General features: G+C 39.8%; 1 protein-coding gene across 1 annotated transcript in view; it reads right to left on the reverse strand.

The window, feature by feature from the left end:
* Positions 1 to 298: 298 nt before the first annotated feature.
* The window catches only part of LOC120355148 (golgin subfamily A member 6-like protein 22), an 81,083-nt gene continuing 54,471 nt past the window's right edge, over positions 299 to 26,910 (reverse strand). Inside the window, exons 5-10 of the mRNA XM_039443469.1 lie at positions 12,519 to 12,662; positions 9,874 to 10,118; positions 7,154 to 7,288; positions 5,380 to 5,517; positions 1,458 to 1,577; positions 299 to 394 (exon numbers count right to left, since the gene is read on the reverse strand). Of these exons, the coding sequence (XP_039299403.1) occupies positions 1,527 to 1,577; positions 5,380 to 5,517; positions 7,154 to 7,288; positions 9,874 to 10,118; positions 12,519 to 12,662 (713 nt within the window). The 3' untranslated portion in view covers positions 299 to 394; positions 1,458 to 1,526. The remainder of the gene's footprint in view (positions 395 to 1,457; positions 1,578 to 5,379; positions 5,518 to 7,153; positions 7,289 to 9,873; positions 10,119 to 12,518; positions 12,663 to 26,910) is intronic.

Raw genomic sequence — 26,910 nt, forward strand, 5'->3', positions numbered from 1 at the left:
ATTTCGTACAGGATTTTTTGAACTTTGTTTTTGCTCTCCTGAAAAATCATGAAAACAGACTTCAACACCTTTATACTTATAAGTACAGAAATAGGCCTACGAGTTCTCATTGGCTTTACAGAAACGGTGTTTAAATAATTGCTACAATCTTTGCATCTTAATTATGATCGAATTAATTGAATTTGGTAATTGAATGCCACGAGAACCAATCAGAGAAGCGGAGGACGTCTTTAATCAGATCTTAATAACATTAAAATTTGATGAAAATTTGTGCATCGTGTCCTATAGGCCTACTTACTCTCAGTTTTTCTTTCAGAGCATTTCTATCTTCCTCCAGTCTTGAACAATCCGCTTTCGCTGAATCTCTCTCCATTTCCAGTCTTAGAATAGCGCCCTGTCGAAAAATGAAAATGTTTTATTGGCAGAAATTAAAATTACACATCTTAGAAATACATAATAAAAGCGATACAAATTTTACAACATGGGAAAATACTATTACAAAATAAATGCAATGCCAATTGAGTATTTGCATCTCGAGGTACTAGACCTGTTTGAGATGGTGATATAAAATTGATTATAAAACTAGCGCTAAAATTTAGTTGCTGAGGCCGACAGTCGCATATGATGTGACACATATTACATAACAGTATCAATGATTTATCAATTTTAGCTTCGAAGTATATTGTACAATATTATGATATACAAGTCTAAAAGGCTATATGAGAATTCTGAAAAAGGTATCTAACTTATATTCTCTCATTCCATTACAAATTAAACACCAAATCAAAATTCAATTCAAATTCTTCTCTTAAAAGATATTATAACATAATAATAATTACTCAGTAAAGATCTTAATTATCTGCTACCAACAAACCTAGAAACTTCTGCTATAGTGAGGTCCACGTTATAATTGCAGTGGGGAAAGATGAGAGAACAGCGTTACCGATTCTTTGCCTTGCCACTGCCTTCTATAGAGGATAGCTGATACCGGTATATCTGATATAATATTAACTGATCATAATTGTTTGAAGTAATCAATATTACATTCTATTTGGCGAAAAAAATTTGTTCAATTATTTATTTAATAAGATTTTCAAGATTGAGATTAAATATCTTGTTAATTGATTATATTCCTACATTATTAAAAAAGGTTCTGGCAGCGTTGCGGAGCTAGAGAAGGATAGCGCTATCTGCTTTGTCGAATGTTAGACAAGGATAGAAACACCAATGTTAATCAAATATTGCTATTATAATGTGCACCTCACTATAGAGTAGATAATATATTCAAATGTATCGGTCTAACTTGGAGTAGCCTCCTATATTACTACTATCTACTAATCTGATTTTCATAAAACAACACCTAGATCTTTGAATCATACAACTCATGTAGATGTTATACGAGTACATAATTAAAATAAACTTCAATGGAAAATAGAAGAAAAATATTGAATATTTACATTTTGCGATGGATGCTGTATAGGAGAGACTCTCTGCTGGGCACACAGATCTCTCAATTTCTCTTTTAGTCAACATATCTCTCTCTCTTTCTCATTCAGTTTCTCTCTAAGTTCTCCAACCTGAAAGAAGAAGATAGAAAATTGGTAAGACACTTTCAAAACAGTAACATTCATAGAGTGCTTCATTGGTAATATTTTTTATAGAATTATTGAAAGTGTAAGTTTTGAATACAGTATTGAAAAAACAGACAATGATATAATTTAAGTTTTAACTTAGTTACTCAATTATTTTAAACTATTACTCATCAGGCACTGATCAACTCAACTCTTGCAATATTAGTGGAACTCAAGTCTAAACAAGGTAACTAACAGACTTGATTATAAATGAATTTTTAATAAAGTTACACAACTACATGATATGAATGAAATTATTCTACCAATTAATATGAATGGATTGGCATGAGAAAAGATTTAGTGAAGCCCCCAAAAATATGTATAGTAAAAAGAGCTTTCTAGATGTTTAATTTGAAAAATATTACGATACTAATTACAACTACCCTATTATTAAGCGAAAATCCCAATACTGCAAATCACCCTAAAGACTTTTGCATTTGGATTATCTTTGATTACTGCCAGATACATTAATTTGGATTTTTGTTTAGTTCATATTTATTCATTGATTAACATTTGAATAAATGAAATTTCTCAATATTTCCATTTGTACAACTGCCGTATTTATGAGCTTAAATATATATTTTTGCAGTAATTTTTCTATTATTATTTTTTATTTCCTTGATTCTTGAATTGTTGAAAGATGACAGAGACAAAATCTCAATGTAGAATTAGGCCCGGTTGAACAAAAGCCGGTTAAATTTTAACCGTGATTAACTTTACAAGAACCAATCAGAGAAGTTTTTGGAAAGACGGCTTCTCTAATTGGTTCTATTGGGATTAGTCACGGTTAAAAATTAACTGGCTTTTTGCAACGGGCACCGAGCATTATTCTTAGCACCTTGGAAAAATGCTTTTAAATTGAATAGTTTACAAGGTTTATTTTATTTAATAGGAAATTCACTCACTAATGTTGAGTTTATAATCCAGTTGAAGGGAAATCGTGATAATTATAGCTTGAACATAATCACTAAACATGAGCTATCATTATTATCTTCAAAATTTTAATCTACTAGTTTTGTTAGAAAAACATAAACATAAACAACAGGCCCCTAACCTAGTATAACCTATTAGGCTTGAGGTTAACATAATAGATACTTAATCAAAATAAATTTCATGCATTTTTCCTCACACAAAACATAGTTACGAAATCAATTAAAATTAAAGATTGTTTGAAAACTATTAAAAATAAGCTAAATCAGTGACAAAATTAAACAGTAATTAATGGGAGATGATTATATACCTTGCATTTCTTCATTTCTTGACACCGACGTTCAACCATTTTATTAAAAATTTTAGCATTGATAAAAAACTACAAACTGAGTTAAAATAGAAAATAATAAAACGAGTAACGAAAAATATGAATTGTAATTGAGTCAGTGTATAAGTGTAAATGTAAATGTGTGTGATGTTGTATGTAATGTGTACAGAAAGAGTGAGAGAATGAATGCATTCTGCTCATATGTTCAATAATTTGACAACGATGACAAGTGAAAACTCAAAATTCAAAATTTGTGATTCGTTTAAGTACAATATATAGAAAATCAATAACAATTTGTTAATAGAGCTACAGAATAGAGAAAAGATTTTTTTATTATGTGATAAATGCTACTAAAGGTGCGTTTACACCAAAGTTATTAACAAAATGTTGATATCATAATCCTCATAGATTCTATTAGATTGAACGGAACTTGACAAACACATATGTTCATCATGTGTATCATAAGTTATGTTCAATCTAATAGAATCTATAAGGATTATTTAGTTAATAACTTAGGGGTAAACGAAGCTTCAGAATTAAGTTTTGTTTGAATTTATGTTTGACATAGAACATTTTAGCATTATTTGTCGACAGCTAACGGCCAATCGTAGGCCTTTACCCATACTATATATTCTGCTACTCCATGTTTTAACTTTTAGTTTACTAGATATTGATAACAGTTTACTAACTAAACTATTAGTATCTCGAATTGTTTTATAAATGAATTGTTTTGACATCAGATCAACCACAAAATCACCTTCAAAACACAGAATAATAAAATTATTTATAATAGGTACTTACACAAATCAAGCTTTTTCATGCAACACATGGAAATTACTGAGATATTGCAATTATTCAAAAGCTAATGAATTAATAATTATTAAATCCAAATTCCGAAAATCCAAATTAAATGCTGTAATTCACCCCAAAGACTTCTGCTACCGTACTGCAAATATTGTCAACAGGGTGACAAGATGGAATTCCCGGGCTGACAAATAATTTTTGAATAGTAGCGCTCATCGAATTTCCATCTAGCTGTTTACCTTGTTGTCAATATTTGTAGTAGCAGAAGTCTTCGGGGTGAATTACAGCATTTAATTTGGATTTTCGTTTAATAATAATCTCATGCAACCTGCTTTTCAACTATTGAGTTTTAATGTAAGAACTAATGAACGCAAAGTAGGCTATTATATGACTGGCAGGTAACCCGTGCTACGCAAGGGTCCAATTAAAAACTTGAAATACTGAAATCTTCGACAGTTAAAATAGGCCAATAACAATCCTTGGTAAATGATTGAAGGATTTATCAAGTAGTGTAAAATATTTCCAAAACTAGAGTGACCTATAATAATAAGAATGCGAATAAATGATTTATTGCTTGTATTTACATAGAGGTTTCATTAACAAGTTTCTCATAATGCATTCTTCAATATATACTATAATTTTTACTATGCCTTCATTAAATAACTAGGCTAATTTCTAGGATGAAACTCTAATTGTAACAAATACTCTCCAAAATGTATTTTTTACAACATGTTTTTTACAAAATTGTCTTCATCAAATCAGTTACTGTAACTTCGCTTGGCAGAAATATTTTGGAAAATTCTCTTGATTACTTGAAATCAAAATATTGGTTTATAACAACCAGTCCCCAAATATAGAACTAATATTTTTTTTTAAATTGTATTATCATACTAAAGGAGCACTTGTTTTTCAAGATACCGTACTCATAGGTGTACAATTTTATTAAAAAGTTTCGATGAGTAGGTCAATCTGATCTGGTTGATAGGAGACAAATTTCTATTTTCATTCTAATTTTCAATCTCATTCAAATCTAAAGAAGATGGCGGTCAATTGATACTCGGTTGACAGGAGAAAATCCTCCACTTTTATCTACAATATTTCCATTAGAATCAAACTTCATTTCAATTCAATTTTTTTTTTTCGATTAAGATCAAAGATGACACTGAATTGATAATCGGTTGACAGAAGACAATCCTTCAATTTCATTTACAATACTTTAATTAAAATCCAACTATTTTCAACAATATTTGCATTAAAATCCAACTTTATTTCAATTCGAATCCTCATTTTGATTTGAATCCATGATGACGCTCAATTGATACTCGATTGAAAGAAGACATTCCTCCACTTTCATCTACAATATTTCAATTAAAATCCAACCATCTTCAACAATATTTCCATCAAATCAACTTTATTTCAACAACTTGTATTTCTAATTTTCGTTTTGATTAAAATCAAAGATAACGCTCGATTGATAATCGGTTGACAGAAGACAATCCTTCACTTTCATCTACAATATTTAAATTAAAATCCAACCATCTTCAACAATATTTCTATCAAATCAACTTTATTTCAACAACTCATATTTCTAATTTTCGTTTCGATTAAAATCCAAGATGGCGGTCATGTAAACGCATGCAGATTGACAGTTTTGCAGCCGCATTTTCTTGAACAGAAGCAACTTACTTCCGATTGGTCGTGACTGGAGGGGTTCACATTGCTGCTAATCTGCTTCTGGAGTCGGTTGAATTCTTTCTGATAAAAGTCAAGCTCCGTCTCTAGACGCTGTAGGATACAAGATGGCGACTGGTTACGCAAGCCTGGCTGTTGACAGAAAGTACAAAAAAGTAAATTATTTATTCCTAGTAAAGATATTTATTTATTTATTCCTAATATCCTATATTCTCTATTGATTCATACAATAAGTACATCATCAGTATGAAAGGGAGAGAAAAAATAAGGAAACCTTGTGCTATTTCTCTCCCAAATTTAGATAAGGTTACACATAGTCTGAAATAGATTAAGTCTTGTAAATATTGGACAAATAATTGTGATATGGAGAAATAAATGTACGCATAGAGAAAAGATAGCATAAGGATAGCGCTATCTGCTTTGCCGAATGATAGACAATGATAGCAACATCAATGTTTATTGAATACTGCCATTATAATGTGGACCTCACACTATAGCAAGCCAAGCACACTTTCTATAGGAATTTATAACCTGAATTTCACTATAGGTATTCCTAATATTCGATCATCCATTTGCACAAAATCACTCATCATTAAAATGACATTGGAAGAGAAAAAGCAGACGAAACATGTATGAAAACACTGAGATTTTGTCAAAAATATCACTTATTTATTGTAAAATAACAAACATGTTTGTTGTTGTGGTAGCAACTTCGGGGACCCTGTAGTTTCACTCCCCCTCCGTCTCAAGGCCCAGGAAGCGGGCCACCCCACAGGGGTCGGTCCAGAGGTGTCGGCTTTGAGGGGCAGCTGAAAAGATGCTCTGTGCTGTGGGGTCGGGACATGAATCACTCACACCATCAGTGATTCTGGACATGTACCTGTTCACAATCAAAGAGTAGCCCGATCTCAGTTGAGCAAGGATGGTGCGGCTTCTTCCAGGAATGCTTTTCTCATCAGTATTCATTTGGGGTGGATACCCCCCAAACACATGATTATGTTAAACATAATTCGACACCAATGGTGTACTCTTCAGTGTTGAAGATGGTGTCATCAGGTCCACCACTGAAGATGTGACCATTGGTGTGTTTGTTATGTTTGTTATTTTACAATAAATAAGTGATATTTTAAACAAAATCCCAATGTTTTCATTATGGAAAGATATCACAACATCTCACCAGCAACAGTATCTGAAGCGAATCATGTGATATTCTCCTCTCGAATTCAGATTAATAATAGTCCGAAATAAGTTTATGTTTAGTCACTCCCATATTAGAGAAGAAATAGCAGAAGATATCCCATGGTATATGTTCCACATTTCGAGCCGATTTTTCGTTAACTGAAGCCGATTAATATTGACTACTATTTTATATTATTATTGTGTTGTTGGGAGTGTAAGACCGGCACAGTATGAGAGACTACCAGCGTCACATAGCTTCACCAAAAACAACTACTAGGACTATCGGCTTGAGTTAACTTTGAAATTAGGAAGATTAACGCCCTATATCATAGGATATCTTCTTATACTATCTTTCCTCTATGATAAAAGTTACTCATAATAAACGTATTTCGAACTGATATTAAACAATTTGGGCGAGGAATATTAATTTTTTGCTTGTTTTTCCTCTACGAATAAAACCGTTGAAGAATCAATAACAAACTAGAGAAGTAACCATCACAAATTATAGAAGAAAATTTTGAAAATAATGAAATTTAATACAAATAAGAAATAATAAATTAAATAATAAATTTAAAACGAAGTTTAATACCTCATTTGATGCATTTGAATCGACCAGGTTTGATATTTGTTCACGAATCTTGGTCAATTCCTTCTGATAAGTGTCTTTCTCTGCTTGCAAACGCTCCAGCTTGATAATCAGTTCTTTATCTGTAGAAGATGTGCCCTAAACAATAATACATACATTGTTTTTTAAAATATAATGATAGTACCCTTTTTTGAAACTAATAAACTAATTAATAAAAATACAAATAAATAAATTGAAGATGATAGTTTATTGATCCATTCCGAGCTGCCATGTATTAACACACTTTTTTCTATGTTTTTCACACGACATGAAGTCAAATATTTAAGTAATAATAAATCTATTACTTAGTGACTGTAGTACTTTCGACCGTCTCGCGATCATTTTCAACAGTGTTGACTGTTACTACAGTCAGTAAGTACTAGTTTTTGATTATTTACTTAAATATTTGACTGCATATCGTGTGAAAAACATAAAAAAGTGTGTTAAATAAATTGAGTTGATAAACAAGAAATAAAGATGCTGCAGTATATCACATGATAGTGTATGTAGACTATATAATTTCTACTGCTCTCATAATCTCAGAACTACTTGGGTCATCAATAGATGATCTGAAGTTTCAACGTTTTTCATAGTGTAAGATTTATAGTGAATTGAAAATTAATAGTTAGTCTCTGAGACTGTTTCAATGACACTAAAAATAACGAAATCTATGATATTACTATAAATGACTATGTTGTATGAAGGTGGAAATGAATTTGAATTTTGAAAGTTCTCTAAGCAATAATTAAAAGCTTGAGCTAATAATGAACAAATAATGATGATATATCGCATGAGGTTACTATGATGAGGCCCACGTTATAGTGGCAGTGGAGAAAGATAAAAGAACAGCGATGCCGATTCTCTGCCTTGCTATTGCCTTCTATAGAGGATAGAAGGCCTATATGATGTGATATCAACTGTTCATTCTTGTTCAAAATAATCAATTATGATTTATTCGTTAAGAAAATATATTTTCCTACAGTTACGTTGAAAAGTGGCCATTGCTGCACTGATTACAGAACGCAAAGAATCACTTTTCCGCTCTAGTGCGGGAAAATTTTTCTGCACTCCAGATTTGCAACATGGCAACGCAAAATACTTAGTAGGTTATATGGAGCAACAGTGCAGCAAAATGAAAATGAAGTTGGTAACAGTGACTGCTGTGGCTGCTATAGTGAGCAGAGGTGCAACCAAGCACAACGCGCTAATTATTACTATATATATTATATCGAGGACAGCAACAGCACAGTGCCACCACAGCACACACACACAGCCGCCTCGCCATTCAAACACTACTAAGCTATTTGATGGATTTCAGGCAATTTTACCCATAATTACCCACTTTTCATATTCAATGGTAACTGTAGGAAAAACTTAATGTGAAATACGTGCGCAAAGTTCCTCTGCTGCACTCAAGAAACCATTCCGCCCGAGCCGTAGGCTCGGGCGTAAACGTTTTTTTCAGTGCAGCAAACTGTCACTTTGCGCACTAGTTGCACAAATAGCTATTTCCAATGATTAAATAATAGCCTACATTTTCATAATAGAGTTTGAATATTTTGCTAATTATATTTCTAAACTGTTAAGATATAACCTCGCAACGTTACAGAGCTAGAAAAGGATAGCACTATCTGCTTTGTGGAATGATAGACACCAATGTTAACCAAATAATGGCAATATAACATGGACCACACTATATAAAAATTTCCCTAAACAATAATGAATAACTTGAGATAATAATGAATAAAATAAGTATTATATACCACATGAGTTAACCACATGGTTTTCATTCTTCAATCATCATATTATACTGACGTCATGAATTTGGTCGAGACATTCGTTAATTCATTTACAATGATGTGAATGAATAAATAAATACAAATTAATGAATATTATAAAATTCGGGATGAACCAACAGGCATTCGCCCAAAACCATTTCTATCCCTATCTGAAAAGAGTTTGTTAACGGTGTGGCGCTAGAAACGGATAGAGCTATCTACTTTGTCTAATGACAGACAAGGATGGCAACACCAATGTTCATCAGGTGCTGACTTTATAACGTGAATCACACTATAGATTATAAGTACCTATATAGGTATATCAAGTGATAGTTTTAAGTACTGGTATTTATCTAATACCGGATTTTATTGAGTGATAGATCCATCTGCAGTTGAAAGAATAAGATGTTGATGTTGTCAATACCACTATATTTGTTCAAAAATAAATTCACATTACAGAACCAGGTTTCATGGTAGCACCTACCACATCTTCAGCTGAACTTCTAGTTATAGATCCATCTGTTTTGACTAATAATCTGTTTTTAAAGGATAGCAAACTAATGTTAATGAGGTTCTCACTTTATAACGTGAATCCCTCATTATATTTACTCACTATATTTGTGGAAGAGGAGGCTCTTATTGCCTCAACTTCGCCCACATCACTTTTAATGTTATAAAGAGCAAATAAAAATACATTTATTCAATTTAAATTTTATTACTTATGAACAACTAAATTACGACATAGCAGTCAAGTATTTATAAATAAAAGCTATTAGCTTCTACTCAACATTTTTGGAGCGCTTTCGGACACTAGGTTCTTCATCAACACTGGTTGACACTTCCGTTGTTCAATAAGTGATTATTAACAATGGAAACAAACATTAAAGAGTTAAATTTTATAATTACCTGTTCATTTAGCCTGGCAGTCCCATCATAAGCTTCATGTAACTTATTTATGAGCTCAGTTTGTTTCTCTGTCAGATTCCTGATGGTTTCCTCCAACCTCTTCCTTTCATCATCCAATAACTGTCTCTCTCTTTTCATCTTCTCTTCATCTTGTGCCTTCTCTTTCTCTCTTTCTTTCGACCTTCTTTCGCTTTCCATTGTCGATTTTTTCGACTTGAAAGAGGCGAAACGATCGGATTTCGGAACTGGAAAAAAGAAGAATTTTCAAATTTATTTATCTATACAAATAATTACAATGATCCATAATAATACATATCATAGTCTAAAAGAGGAAATCTAAGTTTAGCTTATACTATTCCTCTTTCAAATTTTAATGGTAATGAAATCCAAAAGGTTATGTATGTATGTCACGCACTTCACATTTCTGGTCCGAGAATACTCCTTGAGAATAATTGGCAAGTGAAAACAATTTAGAATTTAATGATATTGTTTGAAAGTCGAAAAAACATTTGAAAGCCTAATAATTTTAGAATATTAATATCCAAATAAGAGCTGAGAATTACAATAAAGGCATACAAAGCAAATCAAATCAAGTCTTATCCAATGACAGCATATTTACAATCTGAACACACTCAAGATGAAGAAGAATCATCAACATATCATTGAACACAATACAGGAATACATTCATTTAGGAAATATGGAATAGGAACTTCAATTCACATATTTCGGTTTGTATGACGGACAGCAGTTTAGCCCAAGTTGATTTGATCCAGGTTTAAATCAATCTTACTATACTGTTACATTTGGTTTAGGTTTGAACTCTAAATGTAATTAAACTTCTATTGAGCAATGTGCCTTCATATAATTCTGTTATTTAATTGGAGTTGTTAACAACTTCATGAATTTGACACGAAAGTCATTGTTAAATATCACATGCTATCATACAAACTTCATCCAATCCTGCACAACATTTTTCTACTTGTAAGTTAAATATTGTGCTGAAATATTGACCCCTCACTCAAATGGACAATAGACAAGAATTTGAGTAGCCGCCATTTCTGTCCCTGTGAGTCATGGATTTAACGGTGATAATTATAATTAGTAAGATAGGAATAATAGAACAGCCTGAACACAGGGACAATAGTACCTTCTGCTACCCATCTCAAAATATTATATATTTTATTAGTCAAGAAAATCAATTTTCTCGGGATTTTATGATTGATATATAATATTCTGGTAGTTATTTGTGTTTCTTCACAGTCAACAAACTACTTGACAACAGTGGGGAGTAGAAAAGGGTAGAGCTATCTGCTCTGTCTAATTGACCGAGCGAAGTGAGGTCTAAGATTCAAGTCGACGGTTTGGCATTTCTGTTGATATGTTTATATGTTTTTATGTTGCGCATTTACGGCGAAACGCGGTAATAGATTTTCATGAAATTTGACAAGAATGTTCCTTTTTAAATTGCGCGTCGACGTATATACAAGGTTTTTGGAAATTTTGCATTTCAATTTAAAAGGAAAAAGGAGCCCCCTTCATACGCCAATATTACCGTAAGAATCAGACTAGAATTATTCATCATAAATCAGCTGTCTAATGGACTATAATACTACCCGTTCAAAAACATCGAACATCTTGAAAATTTATCTTTTCATCACGTTAGTAGACAGTTGACTATAATACTACCCGTTCAAAAACATCGAACATCTTGAAAATTGTATCTTTCCATCAACGTTATAGACAGTTGCAGCCAGACATGATAACAGCGCTCACACTCACATTCCGGGACGACACGTTACGGTACGATAGGACAGAAAGCTCTATATTTATTTAGGATTTTTTCTAGACATTTCAAATTGATAAATTATTTATTAATTTTTGAGAAAACATAACAAAAGGTCAATGTAACTTACTGAGCGCGAGGTCTACTGTTTACAGAACTACTAGTGATAGACACGGATAGCAACACCAATTTCAATAAAATACTGCCATTATAACGTAGACCTCATTTTGGAACAAGAACAACCACAACATGATACAGTATCAACACAATTTGATACAGTATCAACACAATCTGATACAATATCAAACCAAAATGATACAGTATCTCACTATAAAGATTGATTCCACCAATTCTAATCAAATCTGCCATTATAACGTAGACCTCACTATAGAACAAGAACAAAACACAACATGATACAGTATCAAGACAATTTGATACAGTATCAAATCAATATGATACAGTATCTCACTATAGTGAGGTCCACGTTATAATGACAGTATTTGATCAACTTTAATGTTGCTATCCTTGACTATCATTCGACAAAGCAGGTAGTACTATCATTTTCTAGCTCCGCAACGATGCCAACTCTGTTTTTGACGATGTAGTTATATAATTAATTAAGGCAGAGAATAGGCAACGCTGTTCATCTATCTTTATCCACTGCCATTATAACGTGGACCTCACTATAGAAAGATTGATTCCACCAAAATTCTAAACAAATCCTCAAGACCTCACTATAGAACAAGAACAACCACAACATGATACAGTATCAACACAATTTGATACAGTATCAGCACAATCTGATACAGTATTAACACAAATGATACAGTATCTCACTATAAAGATTGATTTGATCATTACCTGGATCACTGATGTTTTTATTAGAGTCACTACTGCTATTAGTATCCGTTTCATCTTTGGATTTAGCTCTTGCCTGCACTGATTTGGCTGCAGTTTTCACTGGCCGAGTGTCCACTGCTGAATCTCTCTCTGCTGTTTTCCTAGCTATTTAACAAAAGAAAGAGCAAATTACAACAAACAAAAAGAAGGACAATATTGATAAAATAGGATAGAGAACGAGAGAAGATTATGATAGCTGAGTATTGTTTATTGGAAAAAATGTGTTGATAATAATATTGATTCGGATCGAATTAAAGATTGAATAAAAAATGAAGAGTACATAGGATACCGATTTGAAGAACAAAGGAGAACAATATTGATAAAATAGGATAGAGAAAGAGAGAAGACTGGAGAGAATTGATTTATGAAAATGATTTAATGGAGAAAAAGGTGTTGATATACATTGATAAGGATCGAATTAAAGATTGAATAAAAAATGAAGAGTACATAGGATACCGATTTAAAGAAACAAAGGAGAACAGTATTGATAAAATAGGATAGAGGAATTGATTGAGTACTTTATTTATGTAGATTACAATATATACTGGCTTATACACTTATATACAATAGCTTACAATACAGCAAAATTATAGATGAATTTACATAATATAGACTAGGAAAATAACTATAGAACTGTATATGATATGAAAAAGCAATTTGTAATATGATAACTATAGATAATAATCATATTGTTATGCATCTACATAAATTGGCGGAGCTTTGGACATATCAATGTCCATTCTTTGGAAGAATAATAAAAATATCCTCCCCACTAACTCTCTACCAAAACGTTAATTTCGTTATTTAAACTAAGGATTTATTTATTAATGGAAATATTGTAAAAGTTTTAATCAATATGAATATTGAAGAGAAAAAAAAACAGTAAATTGATAAAGTAAAATAATTATATAGGTAGATAAGATCAAATAATTGATTAATAAAATGAAGTAGGCTGAAAGTAGATCAGGGTTATCAAATTTCAGTAATATACAGCAGTATGCAGTGGATAATTGAAATAACATGAGTTTATATAATATATATATATATATATATATATATATATATATATATATATATATATACAATTCGTTCTATAACATGGTTTAAAGGTTTATATGGTGGAATGGGTGAGGGATGGTTGTCATGTGATCGTTCTAGGGTCGGACAGTTTCAGTCATTTGCTCCAAAATATGTTTTTTTAAAGTCAGGTTGAAGCTCGCTCGGCTCTCGATAGACCTGATAGAAACAGGAAGTGTATTCCATGCACGACAGGCACTGACTAAGAAGGATTTTGTGAAAATAGTAGTTCGATGATTGGGTATCCTTAAAGTACTTTCTCCGGTTCTAGTATGTGAAGCATCTATCCTCCTACCTTCAGAGACAAATTTGAAATCATCTTTAAAATAGTTCGGATTACCGTATTTCAAGATATCTCTAACAAGCTTGACTATTCGAAAAAGCCTCTGATCGGGAAGCTTCAATGTTGAACTAGCAATGTGGGCTGGGGTGATATGATCATGGCGTTGGAGAGAGTAGACGAAACGTAGACAATAATTTTGGCAACGCTGTAGTTTATCATTCAGAGTGACTTGCATATCGTTAAGAACAGAATTACAATACATTAAATGTGGGAAGATGAGAGATTGAACCAATAATAATTTAATGTTTCTAGGGAGGATATCGTGCATTTTCTTCAATGCATGCATGGCTGAGAATACCTTTTTACAAGTTTTGTTCACTTGTTCTGACCAGTCAAGAGTATTATTCATAATAATGCCTAAATTTTAACTGAGCTACAGTAAGGAATGTCATTACCGTCTACACTAATTTTGTGAATCGATTCAAGGTCAATATTGTTTATAAGACGAGAATATCCAATTATAATGGGTTGTGTTTTGATGGGATTAAGCTTAAGGCCATTTTTCTTTGTCCATTCCACTATCGAATTGATATCCTGATTCATTATTCCAACTGTTTCATTAATTTTTGTTATGGGACAGCTTAAATAGATTTGAAGGTCGTCTGCATAAGTATGGAAACTGGAGAATTTGATAATGGAAGAAAGGTCATTAGCATACAAAGTGAAGAGGAGAGGGCCTAAAATTGAATCTTGTGGTACTCCATGCATAACGTGTTTCCAAGTTGACTTTTTGTCACCGACAGATACACATTGTTTCCTACCTAATAGATAGGATTTAAACCAAACTAACGAGTTGCGACTGAAACCAAGAATAGCCAACTTATTCAGAAGGACTGTATGATCAACAGTATCGAATGCTTTAGAAAAATCAAATAAGGTGAGGATGGTGCATTTTCTTTGGTCCATAGCTTACCTTATATCATCAGTGACACGAAGCAGAGCTGTCTCAGTTGAATGGAATTTTCTAAAGCCTGATTGAAAGTTATGAAGCTTACTATTGTTGTCTAGAAATTTTACAACTTGAGCATGAATGAGTCTTTCTAGCACTTTGGACAATGCAGGTAAAATACTGATTGGTCTAAAATCCTCAACTTTATTGGGTGATGGAACTTTATTTAGAGGGCGAACCAGAGCAAACTTCCAGTTTTCAGGGAAAATGCCTTCTTCAAGTGACTTGTTGAAAATGTATGTAATGGTGGTAAAACAGCAAATAACATATCTTGATAAATTTAATAGGAATTTTGTCTACACCCGTAGCATTACTATGAATACGTTGAATTGCTCTGAAAGTGTCTTCTTCTGAGATTGGATGGAAATGAAATTGATCAGTGATTGGTAAATCTAAGTTTGTAACCTGCTCTTCAAGATTATCTATATGATTAGCAATGACAACTTCGTCGCGTTGGTTAGAGTGTGAAACGAAATGGTCATTTATATTATTCAATGGTAAGTCAATTTGTGGATTCGATTTCTGTTTGCCAAGCCCGAATTCTTTTATTCCCTGCCAAAGTGATTTAGAGTCTTGTCTATTGTGTCACGATGTATATCGTAACTAGAGAAAGGAATTGAATTTAGGGCTCATTTATTCGACGCTCGGCTATCTTTCATAGAATCTGAGGGGTCAACGTTCAAGCCAGCCACTGGCCTACCGCTCAGCGATGCTGCGCATCCTCTCTCCCCTCCCTCTCGGTCACTGAGGGAGGCTCGAGAAAGGCCAGCAAGAGGAAGTCGAGTTCGGAGAGCCAAGTCGAGCGGTCGAGAGAGGTGAGAAGGAAGCAGCGAGCAGCTAGCAACGTCACAGTACGTCTTGTACTAAGTGAACTCCGATTTCTTCAGCGACCGGGAGTTGTGTTGAGGCTAAAGTCGATTAGCCTCCAACACGGTGAATTCCACTGCTCTACACTCGTTTGGGCGAGTGTTGAACGACATTTAACCTGTTTAGACGACGGGTTACCAGTTTCGACCAACGGCGACACGTCAGGTTTGGTCGAAACCTGACTCCCCATTGGTAGACCACCAGTGGGACATCGAGGCGCAAGAGGACATCTGGGAAGGTGTGGAAAAGCCTTTCCCGCAACTCCGCGGACGATCCGGACCCCAGGAGGACAGCTGGTGCCCGGCAAGTAGGACTTAGGAAAGTCCAGAGTGCTGGCCGCCGCAGCGCACCAATCCAGTGCGGGATCGAGAAAGGACATCTAGGAAGGTGTGTAAAAACCTTTCCCGCAACTCCGCGGCCGATCCGGACCCCAGGAGGACAGCTGGTGCCCGGCAAGTAGGACTTAGGAAAGTCCAGAGTGCTGGCCGCCGCAGCGCATTAGTCCAGTGCGGGATCGCAAGAGGACGTCTGGGAAGGCCAGGAAAAGCCTTCCCGCAACTCCGCGGCCGATCCGGACCCCAGGAGGACAGCTGGTGCCCGGCAAGTAGGACTTAGGAAAGTCCAGAGTGCTGGCCGCCGCAGCGCACTAGTCCAGTGCGGGATCGCAAGAGGACGTCTGGGAAGGCCAGGAAAAGCCTTTCCCGCAACTCCGCGGCCGATCCGGACCCCAGGAGGACAGCTGGTGCCCGGCAAGTAGGACTTAGGAAAGTCCAGAGTGCTGGCCGCCGCAGCGCACTAGTCCAGCGCGGGATCGCAAGGGGACGTCCGGGAAGGTGAGGAAAAGCCTTTCCCGCAACTCCGCGGCCGATCCGGACCCCAGGAGGACAGCTGGTGCCCGGCAAGTAGGACTTAGGAAAGTCCAGAGCGCGGGCCGCCGCAGCGCACTAAACCAGTGCGGAACCGGAAGAGGACCTCTGGGAAGGCCAGGGAAAGCCTTTACCAGAGCTCCGCAACCAACCCGGACCCCGGGAAGACACCCGGTGCCCGAGGACTAAGACTTAGTCCCGACACGAAGCCCTTTCTCACGACTAACACTGCAAGGTTCCTGTTCCCTTCTTCCCGCGACCAACCCTGTTTGGCAGTGCGAAAGCACGGCCCCTCTTTCCTAAAAGAGGGAAACATTTCTCTATAACACTCAAAACCCTGTTTCAACCCCCAACTCGAACGAGGGTGGTTGACGGACGCCCCACCAAGACTCCCGTCCCCTGCCGCGGCCCACCCCAGTCGCCGACTGAGTTTAGCCGGCCCAGAGCGACACTGGGAACTCTGATAGAGGAAGGTGTGGGCAAAAATCTACTCAGAAGATTGGCACACGAACGTGGGGCCCAAGGCAGGAGGAGTAAAGCAGCAATGAGTGCAGAAGAGAAATGTAATCGCGCCGGAGAAGACCAGGAGGCACGAGAGGATAACAGCGATCCAGGAGTGTCCTGGATTTACAAACTCCACCGGAATGAAGCAGTGGATCTAGCAGCATCAGCAGGGCTACCTACAACAGGTACCATGGCAGAGCTCAGGAGAGCTCTTGTCGAAAACCACCGGAGGACAATGGTGGAGGCCGCCGGTCTAAACAGGATCGGTGGCGGAGCTGGCACAGGTCAGGAAGAGGAAGGAGCTGCAGCTTTGTGGCCACCAGTCGCGGAGGCCACTGCATGTTCCAGACTGGAAGAAATACCCAAGGAGACGTCTCCAGAGTTTGATGGAGACTCCAGCAACTCCTGGGTGTACAGAGTGCACGATCAGGGCTTGATTGATCTAATACTCGACTCAGTGCTGACAGATAGCACAAGAACGAGCCTGAGGAGGGCTCTACTGGAGCAACGACAGCGGATTGTTGCGATGCTCCCCGTTCTGGATAATGGGGAGGAGGCGCTTCGTCGAAGAGCGCGAAGGCCAGCACCAGTTAGCGAGGAGGCAGAGCCTGCACTGGTGAGGCCGGAGATGCCGGAGAGGCATTATAACATGCCTAGGCATGTGTTGAGGTCACCTACCAGGTCAGCGGTGCCTGCTACATCCTGTATGGACCCGGGTGCCGTGTGTGACAAGGTTCGAGGGTGGCGGCTCTCATATGATGGGAGTGGAGATGCTCCAAGTTTTATGGAGCGGCTCGAGGAGCTGCAACAAGCATATGGCTTGTCTGGCAGACAGTTATTTCCAGCGCTACCTGAAATGTTAGCGGGGAAATGTTCCTTATGGATGAGGAATAGGAGAGAACAGTGGAGACACTGGGACGATTTCCTGAGAGACTTTCGGTCTCGTTACTATCCACCTACTTATGTGGAGGATCTTGAGAATGAAATTCTCGACAGGCGGCAGAGAGAAGGCGAGCTCATAGACGACTATGTCGAGGAGCTGCTAACGCTGATGAGAAGAAGAGGTGGTTTTTCAGAGAGGAGCCAGGTACAGAGATTGTACAAGAATCTTCTACCACGCTACAAGCTCTACATCAGGGAGGCTGAAGTTTACACCATCGACGACTTGCTACACTTAGCGAGACAATATGAACGAATTAAGTTCGAGGAGAAGAGTGCTCAACAGAGACAACGAGCTGTGAAGCAGGAGGAGGTGAGGAAGCAGACCAAGCCTCGACAGGAGACTACTACTACACGGCGTCGGAGTGAACAACCTCCAGAAGGCCCCGTGTGTTGGCAGTGCAAGAAGGTGGGACACTGGAGATCGAGTGTCCGGAGGCTTCACTCTGCTCAAAGTGCGGGAAGCCTCGACCCAATTGTTCCTGTGAGAGAGAGCAGAAGAAGACTTCTGATAAAACAGCAGTGGTTAAAACGAGGCTTCAAATCCAGCTAGAGCCAGAGCTCCAGGATGACAACCGTCTTTTCACTATAGTGAAAATAGGAAGCAGACAGTATAGTGCTCTTCTCGACACAGGAGCAGAATCCAACTATATTAGCTCTAAAGCTTTTAATAGTTTGGAAGCAGTGGAACGAGAGCCTGTGCAGCGCGGCGCTGTTATGGCTAACGGAGCGGCTGCACGACTGCGAGGTGGTGTTATAACCAACCTGAAAATTGGCAGAATATCCCTATCAACAACACTCACAATAATGGATGGGCTTTCTCCAGATGTTCTGCTTGGTATGGAGTTTCTTCGTGAGCACCGGGTGAAAATAGACCCCTATTCCCGGTCAGTGGAATGGGATCCTCATCTCGTCAAAAAGCACATTGGAGACGATATTTCCACTCCAAAAGTGGGAAAAGGAGCTGTCAACTCGAGGCTGGCTACTGTTAAAACCCAGCCTGACATAGGGAGGTCAAGGAAGCCACCTGGAATTATTCCTGTGAAGAAGCAGGAGAAGAAGAAATTTCCTCAAGTCCAGAAGCACGTGGGAGCTGTGTGGAAGGCTGGAAAAGAGGAATTTATTTCTCAGAAAATTTCTCCAGCCCGTGGAAAGTTCATTTGCTGGTACTGTGAACGAGCTGGGCACTGGAGGTTCAACTGTCCGGGAAAGCGGTACCGGAGGCGGAAGGAGGATAATTTTCAGCAAGGAGCTGGAGATAATCGTCAAGTTGTGCAGTCTAGAAGACTGCCGGTGCGGGAAACTACACTCAAAGTAGTTTCAGATGTTGGAGACAAGAATTATAATGCCAACCGGTATTATAATTGGAAAAGGAGGACAAGGAAGGTGAACTCTGGACAGCTAGTCTACAGGAAGGAGTGTCACCTGTCCTCGGGTGCTAATCAGCTCGCCGCGAAGTTAGCGCCGGAATTTTCTGGCCTCTATGAGGTCGAGGAAATGCTGAGTGCCGGTAAGAGGTTTACTGTGCACGAGAAGGGCACCAAGCTCCAGCCACACCTGCCCGAAGATGAGGAAGAGGATGTTGATGGAGCAGTTGCGGAAAAGGTGGACGGAATTCGAGCGGATGGACAGCAGGAGGCCGAGCGAGTCTATAGAGGGTCGCTGCCTATCCGGAGGATGGGATACCAGAGAGGTGTCACGCGCCGCCAATAAGGAGGTAAGAGGCGAGAAGGGGTGAATATCATAGAAGTTCAATCATATCACAGCTTTAGAGCTATTTTTGATTCATAAATTATCCCATTTAAAATGAGGAAATTAAATTTTGTTATCAAAGACAAAATGCATAGAAATTGAAGAAATTAATTCGGAATTATTAGCACGAATTTATTAGCCGAATTTTGAAAATTAATAGCATTAGCACAATTCCGAAAATAATGAGAATATTAAAAGACTGACATATTATTGTTATTGAAAGAAATTGGTCAATAATTTATTAAAAGAAAACAGCATATTCCGTTTAATTTTTCCTATGAAATAGAGTTCTACTTAAACTAAATGGCAACTCAACCATTACAGTTTAATTATTATAAACAGTCATAAGCACTGGCTGAATTAGATGGAAAAAATTATTATTGTCAGATTAATGCGTTTCTTTTGATCTGATGGCAATCTCAATAATTTCAATTTGGAATATATTATGATGTGACCAAGCAAGGGTAATCAAGAAAATTTTCTACAGTCTATGACTAGCTAATAACAGCCAAAATCGATTCCAACTAGACTAAATTTTCTTGATCGGTATGTTACCGATATTGTTGTAACCAGGTACAGGTTAACAAACAAAACTTGCAGTAGCTTGTTTTCTATTTGCCATAAATAGTTGATGGCAAAATGAGTGGATAGAGGATATGAGAAAATATTATAGATCAGTGTGATCCGAATAATATTGTAACCATGAGGTAATGGTTATAATAATTGAAATCATTTAATGAAGCTGGTGGTAATTGCTTTAATCCGTGTAAAGTGTTACGATGCAGTTAATTAACAGACGTTATTATACTGTGGGATAAAAGTGAATTACGTTGCAATTAATTATTCATGTGGAATGAATAAATTGCGTTTGATTGTGAGTCGAGATGTACTACAATCGGGGGTTATTAGCTTCAGATTATGATTAAAATTTTCTAATATTTCACTTGAAAATAAAGTCGGAGGACTTACTATGAATTGGAATAAAATAATTATTATTTCAATTCGAATTAATTCTATGTTGGATCGAGAAGTCACTTGTGCTGTGCAGATAAGATAAACATTATCTCAACTGGCTAACTGCTATCCCCAAGCTTCTAGTCTGTGGAGAATTACTTCTCCTTTTCAATAACAATTTATAAAATAGAATTCATGTGAATTCTAGTTTTTCCAGATATTCTACTGTTATTGAGTCAGTCTGTGTTTGATCGTGCTATTGTTAGTTTGGAATTAGATCACGTCTCGAGAGTGAATCTAATTTTTATTCAGCCTACCATCATGAGTTTATTGACGGTGCATTAATTAATTCAATTATTACTTTTTGTGCTGATTGTTGTGATTATTTTTCGGAAAATCAATATTTACTGAGTGTGAATTAATTAACAGCGGTTGTGTCATTATACACGCCTTGTGTGAATAATTACTTTGAAAAAGTAAATTAAGATTTATTTCGGGGTGAAATAAGTCTTGAAGTGAGAAAGAGAGATTGAGCAATAAATGTTCACGGGTTGTGAATTAATTAGCAGATGTTATCTGTTATTATAAACACACTGTCATTTATATCCAATGGAAGGTTACTTTGCATAAGTAAATCATGTGATTGATTTCATTATTGAAATGAACAGTGAGAAGTGGAATATTGAGTTGAATTTATAGTTCCGATTTTATTATTGTGATATAGTGAGAAGGCTGAGATCCTAATAACAGATCGAAAATGAATTATTTCGACCACATTTAATGTGATATAAAATCGAAATATGTGGTGTAACATCACAACTAGTGGCTTCATGTCAACCATATAATTCAGTATGCTACATCATATTGTCATCTCTCATCTTTTATTGTGAACAATAAGCTGCTGATACACTGAACTAACTGAGAGTATCCATCACTCTGACACTTGGTATTTTCCTGGACTCCAATTCACCTCTATCAACTTCTGCCTCCTGTGAAGAGGTACATTGTTGTGTATCACGTTTCTTCTTGAGGATGGGGACTGCAACTTGAGTCTACTTCCTCGACGAGCTCCTGGAATTATTGGAGCTGTATCTCAGCTGACTATTGTTGAGACCATGACGAGTTACTACCTGGTCGTGTTGGAGATTCATCCCAGCTGTCTGATGCTGGAAGATATGCAGTGCGCAAGCACGGCGAAGCAAGGCAGTGTGAAAACACGGCCATGCAGGGCGAAAGCCCGGCTCATGCAGTGCGCAAGCACGGCAAAGCAAGGCAGTGTGAAAACACGGCCATGCAGGGCGAAAGCCCGGCACATGCAGTGCGCAAGCACGGCGAAGCAAGGCAGTGTGAAAACACGGCCATGCAGGGCGAAAGCCCGGCACATGCAGTGCGCAAGCACGGCGAAGCAAGGCAGTGTGAAAACACGGCCATGCAGGGCAAAAGCCCGGCACATGCAGTGCGCAAGCACGGCAAAGCAAGGCAGTGTGAAAACACGGCCATGCAGGGCGGAGCCCGGCACATGCAGTGCGCAAGCACGGCGAAGCAAGGCAGTGTGAGAACACGGCCATGCAGGGCGAAAGCCCGGCACATGCAGTGCGCAAGCACGGCAAAGCAAGGCAGTGTGAAAACACGGCCATGCAGGGCGAAAGCCCGGCTCATTGCAGTGCGGAAGCACGGCGTTTCCCTTGCAATGTTATTTAGGTTCTCGGAACCTGTCTGAGGTGTTGTTCACCTCGTTTTTTTTTGTGCTACCCGCCCCTCCTGGCAGTGCGAGAGCACCGCGACTCTCATCTGCAGTGCGGAAGCACGGCGTCCTCGGCAGTGTGGAAACACGGCAACTCTGCAGTGCGGGAGCACGGCGTCCTTTTCGCGATGCGAAAGCATAGCGTTCCTGGCAGTGCGGAAGCACGGCGCCCCGGGCAGTGCGAAAGCACGGCGTTCCTTTTGCAGTGCGCAAGCACCGCGTCCTTATTTTTGCAGTGCGAGAGCACGGCAACTCATTGCAGTGCGGAAGCATGGCGTTTCCCTTGCAATGTTATTTGGGTTCCCAGAACCTGTCTGAGGTGTTGTTCACCTCGTTTTTTGTGTTTTGTGTACCCTGTGTTGTCCCTCCTGGCAGTGCGAGAGCACCGCGACTCTTACCTGCAGTGCGACAGCACGGCGTCCTTTTGCAGTGTGAAAACACGGCGACTCGGCAGTGCGGAAGCACGGCGTCCATTTGTGTACAGTGCGAAGCACGACACTTCCCGGCAGTGTCCTGCAAGTGTGACACGGCGCTCCCCGGCAGTGCGAAAGCACGGCGCTCTCACCTGCAGTGCGGAAGCACGGCGTCCTGGGCAGTGCGGAAGCACAGCGACTCGGCAGTGCGAAAGCACCGCGTCCTTATTTTTGCAGTGCGAGAGCACGGCGACTCTTTTCAGTGCGGAAGCACGGCGTTTCCCTTGCAATGCTACTTAGGTTCTCAGAACCTGTCTGAGGTGTGTTCACCTCGTTTTTTTTTGTGTTACCGCCCTTCCTGGCAGTGCGAGAGCACGGCGCTCTCATCTGCAGTGCGGAAGCACGGCGTCCTCGGCAGTGTGGAAACACGGCAACTCTGCAGTGCGGGAGCACGGCGTCCTTTTCGCGATGCGAAAGCATGGTGTTCCTGGCAGTGCGGAAGCACGGCGCCCCGGGCAGTGCGAAAGCACGGCATTCTTTTGCAGTGCGAAAGCACCGCGTCCTTATTTTTGCAGTGCGAAAGCACGGCGTTTCTTGCAGTGCGAAAGCACGGCGTCCCCCCATCGCAGTGCGGAAGCACGGCGGCCTCTTGCAGTGTGCAAACACGGCGTCCCCCATCGCAGTGCGGAAGCACGGCGGCCTCTTGCAGTGTGCAAACACGGCGTCCCCCATTGCAGTGCGGAAGCACGGCGGTCCTTTGCAGTGCGAAAGCACGGCGTTTCTTGCAGTGCGAAAGCACGGCATCCCCCATCGCAGTGCGGAAGCACGGCGGTCTCTTGCAGTGTGCGAACACGGCGTCTCAACGCAGTGCGAAAGCACGGCGCAGATCTTCAGATCTTCTCTGAAGCTAGGCCTAGGATCTGGCCGGGTAGCTTGCTCATTTCTTCGGATGGTGCCGACGCATCACCACCGGTTGGCGAGGAACCAACCTGGCGCCCAGTTTATGTTCGGTCTATGTTGACCGGCGGAGAGGCGGCAGAATGTACTCAGGCATTTGGGACATTCTGTCTGCCGTTTACCCCTTCCATCCTCACCCCCCCCCTCCTCCCCCTCTCTTCCCCCCCCTTCCCTTAGTAGGAACAGTGTGTCACGATGTATATCGTAACTAGAGAAAGGAATGAATTTAGGGCTCATTTATTCGACGCTCGGCTATCTTTCATAGAATCTGAGGATAGACTTGGATTAGACTTGGTTTACATAATATTATCGATTTATCTATGTTAAATATCGGTTTATTTATATTTATAGTAAGTATAAGATTAATCTTCTGTAGCTATTAACTTTTATGATATGATTGTATAGGTAAAATTTTCCTTGTCTTTTCTTTTTCTATGGCCCTATGGTAGGAGATAATGATGCTTCATATGTAATTCAAGTTTTTTCTCAGTGTAATATATTTGATAAGTTATGTATTTTACAATACATATGTGTACATTTACATGTACACATTTACATTTTACATGTGTATTTAGGTTCAATTTGAGTTGCCATACATTGAATTTATTCATTCATTATTCTCTTGTTATTGTTCATTGAGTTACTTACTCACCATGTCAGATATATTCTATTTTAAATTTATTTCATAGTGCTGGCAAATGATCCGAGGAATGCTTTTTCAGTTGTTGCTGAAATTATTATCTAATGAATGATGTTTTTCAAAAGTGTAGTGATAATATTAGTTTAGGACAGATAAGGATGAAGCTGCTGGGGGTTGCTTTTGGTCTTCGATAACATTTTGGTTTACGTTTGTTGTTTCATCAATTATATTAAGAAGTAGAATCCGAATTTTTTTTGGGAAATTTTCTATCAAGATTAGATAGTAGAACTACTCAACTCTGGCTGACGGCTTCGGCTAAGCTTATCGAATTTGAGCTAATAATACAATTTTTTATTTGTTGTTCTGTTACACTAGTGACATTACTGATTACTTGTGAAATGTATCTTTTGTTTCCTGAAATAAATTCGTTTATCTATCTATCTATCTATCTATCTATCATAGAATCTGAGGGGTCAACGTTCAAGCCAGCCACTGGCCTACCGCTCAGCGATGCTGTGCATCCTCTCTCCCCTCCCTCTCGGTCACTGAGGGAGGCTCGAGAAAGGCCAGCAAGAGGAAGTCGAGTTCGGAGAGCCAAGTCGAGCGGTCGAGAGAGGTGAGAAGGAAGCAGCGAGCAGCTAGCAACGTCACAGTACGTCTTGTACTAAGTGAACTCCGATTTCTTCAGCGACCGGGAGTTGTGTTGAGGCTAAAGTCGATTAGCCTCCAACACGGTGAATTCCACTGCTCTACACTCGTTTGGGCGAGTGTTGAACGACATTTAACCTGTTTAGACAACGGGTTACCAGTTTCGACCAACGGCGACACGTCAGGTTTGGTCAAAACCTGACTCCCCATTGGTAGACCACCAGTGACATCGAGGCGCAAGAGACATCTGGGAAGGTGTGGAAAGCCTTTCCCGCAACTCCGCGGACGATCCGGACCCCAGGAGGACAGCTGGTGCCCGGCAAGTAGGACTTAGGAAAGTCCAGAGTGCTGGCCGCCACAGCGCACCAATCCAGTGCGGGATCGAGAAAGGACATCTAGGAAGGTGTGTAAAAACCTTTCCCGCAACTCCGCGGCCGATCCGGACCCCAGGAGGACAGCTGGTGCCCGGCAAGTAGGACTTAGGAAAGTCCAGAGTGCTGGCCGCCGCAGCGCATTAGTCCAGTGCGGGATCGCAAGAGGACGTCTGGGAAGGCCAGAAAAGCCTTCCCGCAACTCCGCGGCCGATCCGGACCCCAGGAGGACAGCTGGTGCCCGCAAGTAGGACTTAGGAAGTCCAGAGTGCTGGCCGCCGCAGCGCACTAGTCCAGTGCGGGATCGCAAGAGGACGTCTGGGAAGGCCAGGAAAAGCCTTTCCCGCAACTCCGCGGCCGATCCGGACCCCAGGAGGACAGCTGTGCCCGGCAAGTAGGACTTAGGAAAGTCCAGAGTGCTGGCCGCCGCAGCGCACTAGTCCAGCGCGGGATCGCAAGGGGACGTCCGGGAAGGTGAGGAAAAGCTTTCCCGCAACTCCGCGCCGATCCGGACCCCAGGAGGACAGCTGGTGCCCGGCAAGTAGGACTTAGGAAAGTCCAGAGCGCGGGCCGCCGCAGCGCACTAAACCAGTGCGGACCGGAAGAGGACCTCTGAAGGCCAGGGAAGCCTTTACCAGAGCTCCGCAACCACCCGGACCCCGGGAAGACACCCGGTGCCCGAGGACTAAGACTTAGTCCCGACACGAAGCCCTTTCTCACGACTAACACTGCAAGGTTCCTGTTCCCTTCTTCCCGCGACAACCCTGTTTGGCAGTGCGAAAGCACGGCCCCTCTTTCCTAAAAGAGGGAAACATTCTCTATAACACTCAAAACCCTGTTTCAACCCCCAACTCGAACGAGGGTGGGACGGACGCCCCACCAAGACTCCCGTCCCCTGCCGCGGCCCACCCCAGTCGCCGACTGAGTTTAGCCGGCCCAGAGCGACACTGGGAACTCTGATAGAGGAAGTGGGGCAAAAATCTACTCAGAAGATTGGCAACGAACGTGGGGCCCAAGGCAGGAGGAGTAAAGCAGCAATGAGTGCAGAAGAGAAATGTAATCGCGCCGGAGAAGACCAGGAGGCACGAGAGGATAACAGCGATCCAGGAGGTCCTGGATTTACAAACTCCCCGGAATGAAGCAGTGGATCTAGCAGCATCAGCAGGGCTACCTACAACAGGTACCATGGCAGAGCTCAGGAGAGCTCTTGTCGAAAACCACCGGAGGACAATGGTGGAGGCCGCCGGTCTAAAAGATCGGTGGCGGAGCTGGCACAGGTCAGGAAGAGGAAGGAGCTGCAGCTTGTGGCCACCAGGTCGCGGAGGCCAC

The sequence above is a fragment of the Nilaparvata lugens genome, chromosome Y (assembly GCF_014356525.2).
Source record: "Nilaparvata lugens isolate BPH chromosome Y, ASM1435652v1, whole genome shotgun sequence".
Classification (NCBI taxonomy): Eukaryota; Metazoa; Arthropoda; class Insecta; order Hemiptera; family Delphacidae; genus Nilaparvata; species Nilaparvata lugens.